Source organism: Calidris pugnax, unplaced genomic scaffold (assembly GCF_001431845.1).
Source record: "Calidris pugnax isolate Ruff unplaced genomic scaffold, ASM143184v1 scaffold84, whole genome shotgun sequence".
Classification (NCBI taxonomy): domain Eukaryota; kingdom Metazoa; phylum Chordata; class Aves; order Charadriiformes; family Scolopacidae; genus Calidris; species Calidris pugnax.
This window is the reverse complement of record NW_015090804.1, coordinates 130,883-138,586: the sequence shown is the minus strand read 5'-3', so window position 1 is coordinate 138,586 and position 7,704 is coordinate 130,883. Positions and strand designations below refer to the sequence as shown.

Here is a 7,704-nt window from a genome sequence, read left to right as displayed (position 1 = left end):
ACAAGAGGAAATGAGCACAAACTGGAACACGGGAAGTTCCACCTAAACATGAGGAGGAACTTCTTTCCTGTGAGGGTGGCAGAGCCCTGGCAGAGGCTGCCCAGAGAGGTGGTGGAGTCTCCTTCTCTGGAGACATTCAAACCCCACCTGGACACGTTCCTGTGGGACCTGCTCTGGGTGACCCTGCTCTGGCAGGGGTTTGGAGGAGATGATCTCCAGAGGTCCCTTCCAACCCCCTATCATTCAGTGATTCTGTGTTGAGCTCCAACTGTAGCAAGGGAAATACTGTTAGGTTGTAGGGAAGACTTTTTAGGAGCCAAATCTGTGTGTGAGGAGCACTGGAGACTGCGTTTCAATGGAGTTTTGAGAATGTGGTGGCCACACATCAGTCGGGGAGGGATCAAGTAGAGGTGATGTTGTCTCTGGACTAGAAAGACTCGCAAAGGGCTTTCTGCTTGAGTTTTCTGTGCTTTCTTTCCACGCTGCCTCCATCCCTTCAGGATAAAGGAAACGGCCTCCCCAACCAGACACATCCCTTACCTGCTCTTAGATGATCAGCCTTGGACCTGTGTTCCTCCAGCTGCTGCTGCAGAGCCTTGCTGAGCTCTGACCCCTGCCTTTTGTCCCTGCTGCAGATCGACTGCGCCAAGCACCGCAGCGTGGATGAGAGCGAGGGGCGGCTCTGGGCAGAGAGCAGAGGCTTCCTCTACTTTGAGACATCGGCACAAACAGGAGAAGGCATCAACGAGATGTTTCAGGTGAGGTGTGATGAAGTGGGTACGGGCACAGAGGCCATGCTGAGCCAGGATTTGATGGCAGAATGTCTCCTCACCTGCCTGGATCCCATGAAACCTGTCGACCCTCTGCCCCAGAGGTGTCTTCCCAATGAAATGCCATCCTGAGAAAGCCGTAGCTGTTTGGCTCAGGGCATTTACTGGTCCTCCCAGTCCTGAACTGGCCCTACCATTGCATTGCTCAGAGTTTATGATCGCTCTTGCTGCACTGGGAACACGATGCAGAGGTGCCCGTGTCACCTATTGGGGTCTGGCACTGAGCTGAAGTGGGTTTGAGAGAAATGTGAGGCCTGGCCTCCTCCTCCCTCCATCCCCTGGTCTTTGCAGGGACCTGATCTCCCCAAACTGGGGTATCCCAGCCCCCCACCCAGGCCCAGGTGGCGGGGAGTGAATATTTAGAAGTTGTCCAAATGCTCCCCGATGTTTTAGAAGATGAGCCTGCAGCCAGCAAGGGCAGTGGGGTGTCCCCTATGTGCTGCCACCACCTTTGGGGACCCTTCCTTCCCCCTGACTCCTCCCTGTGCCCGCAGACTTTTTACTCTGCCATCATCGACCTGTGTGACAACGGTGGGAAGCGTCCCCCCTCCAGCGTGGGGGTGGGCTTCACCAAAGAGCAGGCAGATGCCATTCGTAGGATCCGCAACAGCAAGGACAGCTGGGACATGCTGGGGGTCAAACCTGGAGCCACAAGGTGAGAGGGCTGTCCCTGATCCCTCTGCTTGCATCCTGTGACCCACCAATAAGCTCATCCTGGTTTATATAGCAGCCAGGCACAAGCATTTTGTATCTCCCCACAAAATTGGGGCAATGGGAAAGAAAACCTGGGTCCTGAGCCCCAGATTTCCCCTTTTAACAGGCAGCCTGGAGGGAAGGGGGAAGGAGTGATGAACATGAGACCTTCAGCCCTTCATCCTGCCTCCAGGCTGAGCCATCTCTGGTCACTCACTTGCCAAGATGTGTTTGGAGCAGCTCCAGCTTTTACCTTCCTTGCTCTCTGTGCCTGGAGAAGCTTTTAATCTGCTGTAAAGCTGCTGCCCGTGTTGTCAAAAAGGGATTGATGTTCCAGCTCTTTCACCTGGAAGCAGCACTCCCACAAGATGAGCTTTTTCTTGTCTTCTTGGAGGACCTCTACTCAGGTGGAATTGGTCAGTGCCTGTGTAAGAGCTTGGATATTGAATGGCCCGGTTCTGCTGTATGACTTGGGCAGCTAAAACAGGCTCACAGAGCTATTCCTTGCTTGCTTCCCTCAGAACCACAAGGACTATCCTTGTGTGCTCCTTATGAAGGGGCTGGAGAGTGGATTTTTGGATAACATAGATCATTTGGGACTCAGAGAGCCAACAGGAGGGTCTATGAAACGTTGGCTGTTGAGCTTAACCCCTCCTCCAGCCTGTTCTCATCCAAGGGGAGGGATCAGGAGCTCCTCAGGGCAGTTTGTGCTGTGATGGCTGGCACGGATGGACTCCCCTCCCTCAGGAGGTGCCCCCCTTTGCCCCTGGCCTGCAGCTGAGGGGTCTGCTTTGGACCAGATGCTCAGGGCTGAAAGGGCTGGATGATGTGCAGTGCCTTTGCCCAGAGTGCGTAGGCGGTTTGCTGCGGAGCTGAGTCAGGGTGCGTGTGCCCCCACGCTGTCTCCTGGCTTTCTGCTCTCCTGCTGCCAGACCGTGGCACGTGGCACAGGCACGTGGCCTGGCATGGTGGCAGAATCCATGCTGATACAGTCCAACAGTGGAGAAGGGTTATCTACTCTGCACTGGTGAGGCCACAACTAGAGTACTGCGTCCAGTTCTGGGCTCCCCAGTTCAAGAGGGACAGGGAACTACTGGAAAGAGTCCAGCGAAGGGCAACAAAGATGATTCAAGGATTGGAGCATCTCCCTGATGAGGAGAGACTGGGAGAGCTGGGACTCTTTAGTCTGGAGAAGAGAAGGCTGAGGGGAGACCTTATTAATGCTGACAAGTATCTTAAGGGAGGGTTGAAGGAGGAGGGAGCCAGACTCTTTTCAGTGGTTCCCAGTGAGAGGACGAGGGGCAACGGGCACAAGTTGGACCAGAAGAGGTTCCACTCAAATATGAGGAGAAACTTCTTCACGGTGAGGGTGACAGAGCCCTGGAACAGGCTGCCCAGGGAGGGTGTGGAGTCCCCTTCCTTGGAGATTTTCAAGACCCGCCTGGATGCTCCTGAGTAACATGCTCTAGCTCTAGGCAATCCTGCTTCAGCAGGGGGGTTGGACTAGATGATCTCTATGGGGTTGGACTAGATGATCTCTATGGTCCCTTCCAACTCTGAAATTCAGTGAAATACCCCCAGGAGAGGGGTTCATGCCACCCCAAAAAGTGCCCCGTGTGCTTTTCAGCAGCTCTTTCCCTGCAGCATCACCTCCCAACGCCTGGAGATCCGTGGTGCCAGTGAGGGAAGGGTTCAGAAGGGACAGTGAGTGCAGGGGGGGGGACACCTCCTGCCAGCTGGGCTGTGTGTCACATGTGTCCCCTCCCTCTTGTCGTGTCTCCTAGGGATGAAGTGAACAAAGCCTATCGGAAGCTGGCCGTGCTGCTCCACCCCGACAAGTGTGTGGCTCCTGGCAGTGAGGACGCCTTCAAAGCGGTGGTGAACGCCCGGACCGCGCTCCTCAAAAACATCAAGTAGGGAACAAGAGCCTCTCAAGAGCTGGAAACCTTCCCTTCCTCCCAGCTACCTCCCTGGCAGCCGTGGGGCACCCCCTCATCCTCCTCACGCTTCCCCGCTGGCATGGACACACACACTCCCAGCACTGGCTGTGGAAGCAGGACTGCATCTGGGTGTAGCTGGAAAAGGGGGAGCAGAGTGATGAGGAGGGGAGAGGGGGACCCCAAAGCCCTCACTGCATCCATGGCTGTGGTCGTGGTTGGTGTTAAGTGCTAAAAGCAGTGAGGTCCCCACCTTCCTGGCTGTTTTACACCTCCCAGGAGTTACCAGCCGTGGAGGGGGTTGGATTTGTGGCTCTAAACCGTGGATGCAGTGAGGGCAGGGTGAGATCTGACCTGAAAGCTGCTGCGTTGGTGTCATGGGTGGAGGATGCCCAAGAGGAGCAGTGCGTTGTCAAGTCCTTCTGGGTTATCCTGGAGCCAGGATTGTCCGTGCTCCTCAGTTATCCAAAAGCTGCACTGGTGCTGCCAAGCACTGGGGTGGTTCTGCTCCTCCATCAAAGCTGGCTCCTTCCAGCTGCCACCCAATGATGGTGGTTTTGGGGGTGAGGAAAACCATGGTTTGCTTGAGGAAACCTCTCTGGTACCACAGGGAAAAACTGGCTCCAAGAGCATCCCTGTCTTCCCCAGCCTGTCCCTTTTGTCCTCAAGGTGCCAAGAACTGTCCCTTTTTCAGGACTAGGGCTCTCCCCCAAGCACACACCTCCTCATCACAGCATGGAGTCTTCTTCCACCACCTCCCTCTATCTCCCTGAGCTCTTAGGAAGAGCCCTGCAGGCTGCAGACCCTCAAGTCACAGCTGCTGTTGGAATAGTCTTCTTGATTTAGAGGGGGGGTATTGCTGGTAACCCCAAAAAGTGCTTGTAGAGGCTTAAGATCTGGCCGTTGTCTTCCTGAGGGAGGTCAGACCCTTCCTGCCAGGCTTTTAGGGGGACCAAATGGGACGTCCCTGGGTGTCTTGTGGTTTTATTAGGATTCTTGGACCACCTCCTCATCACAGCATGGAGTCTTCTTCCACCACCTCCCTCTATCTCCCTGAGCTCTTAGGAAGAGCCCTGCAGGCTGCAGACCCTCAAGTCACAGCTGCTGTTGGAATAGTCTTCTTGATTTAGAGGGGGGGTATTGCTGGTAACCCCAAAAAGTGCTTGTAGAGGCTTAAGATCTGGCCGTTGTCTTCCTGAGGGAGGTCAGACCCTTCCTGCCAGGCTTTTAGGGGGACCAAATGGGATGTCCCTGGGTGTCTTGTGGTTTTATTGGGACTCTAGGATCCAGTTTTCTTTCCTGGCTGCTGTTTGAGCCTGGCAGGGAAGGCCAGGACACCGAGCTACGAAACAAAAAGCCAGGGAGCGTGTGCATTTGTATCCTTACCCCACAGGTATCCCATTCCAAGGTGTTTTTCTCCTATGGTCAGTGCAATATTTATTTATTTATTTATTTATTTTCACTTCAAGGCAGCTTTTCCGTATTTCCCCTTCAAAATATATCGTAAATCAACAGTAGATTTCAAACCCCTCCCCACCTTTTTTTGGCAGGAAGCACTTCGGGACTTTAAAGCCAGTATCTTTAAACTAAGGGACTTTAAAGCCAGTATCTCTGGCTTTAAAGCCAGTATCTCGTGCTCTGGTTTCTGGTGCTGGGTTACTGGGAAGAAGAAGAAGAAATAATTCTTGATTCCTCCAGTGTAGAAATAACCAAGGGGAGATGCTGCTGGAAGAGGTTAATGTTTAAAGGAGCTCTGTTTTTTTTTTTTTTCCCTCTCCCAGATGTGTATAATGAGCTGGGCAGGGGGAGATGAGCAGGGCAGGAACTGGAGCAAAATACACTGCTGGGGGCTCATTCCACACATTTACCAACACTCTGGAGTTCCCTGGAAACCCCCCCTGGGCTTGTCTGGTGGAGGAAACCACCCTATTCTGGCTTCAAACCTCTTTCTCTGTATTTTTTATTCCATTCCTGGACGGTGGGGTGCACTTTGAGGGTGAGATCTCGGTGCCTGGAGTGGTTTGAAGGCTTCTCTGGGTTCACACTGCTCAGGGGGGGCTCTCCAGGTCCCTCCCTCTTTGCTCCTGAGGTGACTCTGGTCAGTTTGGGGGTTCCTCCTGTCTGTTTACAGAGCTGACGGGGTGTTTGGTGATGCTCACACGCGCGTGTGTCACGTCTAGCCACGCTGGTGACTTTCTAAGTTGTGTTATTTTTTTTATAAATTAAACCCACCCCCCCCACACACCTCTTCTCTTTGGAACAAAGGGAGCCCTGTGAGCTGTCCTCCTGCTGTTAATGTTTAATTGCCCTTTTGACTCGTTTCTCTGCTCTGGCCCAGGCTGGTGGGAAGAGCTGCCCTGGAGGGTGATGATGGAGGTTGGGAATCAACTCGGAGGGGGGGAGCTGGGATGGAGGGAGCGACGCGGTGGGGGTGTGATGTGGGGCTGTGGGGGGGTTTTGGGTCTGCTCAGGGCACCCAGAGGGGTGGCCCCGTCCTCGTTCTGTGCACACACACACCTCCCCACCAGCAGCGAGCTTCCTCCACCCCAGCCTCATCAGGATCCCAAGCTCCAGGTCCCTCCAGCGAGGCTGAAGCTCTGGCCTGTGAGTCCCACCTCCCGCTGCTGAAGTGTCCATCCTGTGACAAAGCCTCTAGGAGCTGAAGCCCAAACGAAGGGACTTTGCAGCCAGAAATGAAGCCAGGAGCCACCTCAGAAGATCTCCAGGAACAAAAAGCCTCCTTTGATATGTCCAGGGCTCTGCTCTGCCTCGATGGAGTTGTCAGATGGGAATGAGATGAGGATTTCTGGGAGAACAAACCCTTTCCTGAGATGTGGCTACACCCATCCTGCTTCACGACCCACTTCTAGGTCCTGTTGCTGGCCCTCACACCAGTTTTCCTGGCCTTTGGACCAGTTAAACCTTCCCAACCAGGGCCCATCCAGGATGTGGTGGTTGTGGCTAACCTGGGCTGAATTAGCCTGGTGGGACATGTCATGGGGAAGGTGGCCAGGGCTCAATGTCCCAATCCAAGGCAGGGACAAGCCTGGCCCAAACCCCTGCTCGCTTGCCCTCTTCAGCTGCCACAGGTTGGGAATAACCCCACGCACACCTAAAACCTCTGGGGAGCCGTGGCTTTGGTGCTTTAATTTTGATATTAATTAATTTACAGAAGCAATTAGTTCCCCTGGCAGAGCAGTTGAGGTGGGACACAGGAGAGCGTGGTGCCTCTGGCCCTACTGGGGGAGCGGAGTGTGGTGGAACTGGGGAGGACATCTCCCAGCATGGTCTGATCCAGGGAAATCCCATCAGCTGTTGACCCCAGCTGGTTTTCTGGATCCAGGGGTGCAAGAGGGGGGTGTTTGGAACAGGAGGAAGAGGAGGGGGGATGTTCTGAAGAGGTTTGGGGGAGGTTGGGGGTGATTTGGGCAAAGGGAGAAGTGTGTTGAGGGGGGGGGAAGCCTTGGGCTTCTCTGCTCCCCTCTTGTGGGGCGGCTGTGACCCCAGAGGGCCATGGGGGAGGCAGAGGTGGATGAAGGACGGGCTGGCAGCTTATATGGGTGCACCCCCCCTCACCGTGGGGTTGGGGGTCCCTGGCACCCAGTGGGGGCTACAGGCAGTGGGTCCAAGCCCCGTGGGTCCCTATGGGGTGCAGAGCTGCCAGAGGGAGATGATGATGATGATGGAGTGGGCAGTGATGATGATGATGGAGTGGGCAGCAGAGGGGGAGGGATGGACACGAGTGGGGGCAACCCCCCCCCGAGAAACGGTTCCCCCTCCCCACAACCGGCACCGAGAGGGTTACGGGAGGCGGAGACGCACCGGGAGGCACCGGTACCGGCGGTGCCTGCCCGCCCCCGGCCCCGGGGAAGCCCTGCCCGCTCTCCCCCCCACCCCTTCATCCTTATCCCCCTCCCCTCTCCCCACAACCTCCAACCTGGGAGGCCCCGGTACCGGCGGTGCCTGCCCGCCCCCGGCCCCGGGGAAGCCCTGCCCGCTCTCCCCCCCACCCCTTCATCCTTATCCCCCTCCCCTCTCCCCACAACCTCCAACCTTCCCTTCCCCGAGCTTTTACCATGTCCCCGCCGCCTCCGCCGCCCCGGCCCCGCGGAACCGGAGGGGGCGGCGGGGCGTAGGGAGGAGGCGGGGGCGGCCGGAGGATGCTGGAAGCGGCCGGGAGAAGCGAAACGAAGCATCGGGTTTGGGCTCCCCAAACCCTCCCCTCGCTCCTTCATCCATCCATC

The 7,704-nt window shown here is 55.9% G+C and overlaps 1 protein-coding gene across 1 annotated transcript in view; it reads left to right on the top strand.

Annotated features, from left to right (window-relative positions):
• The window catches only part of DNAJC27 (DnaJ heat shock protein family (Hsp40) member C27), an 8,462-nt gene extending 4,005 nt beyond the window's left edge, over nucleotides 1-4,457 (top strand). Inside the window, exons 5-7 of the mRNA XM_014937940.1 lie at nucleotides 636-758; nucleotides 1,325-1,485; nucleotides 3,308-4,457. Coding sequence (XP_014793426.1) covers nucleotides 636-758; nucleotides 1,325-1,485; nucleotides 3,308-3,440 — 417 coding nt within the window. The 3' untranslated portion in view covers nucleotides 3,441-4,457. The remainder of the gene's footprint in view (nucleotides 1-635; nucleotides 759-1,324; nucleotides 1,486-3,307) is intronic.
• The last annotated feature ends 3,247 nt before the right edge of the window (nucleotides 4,458-7,704 follow it).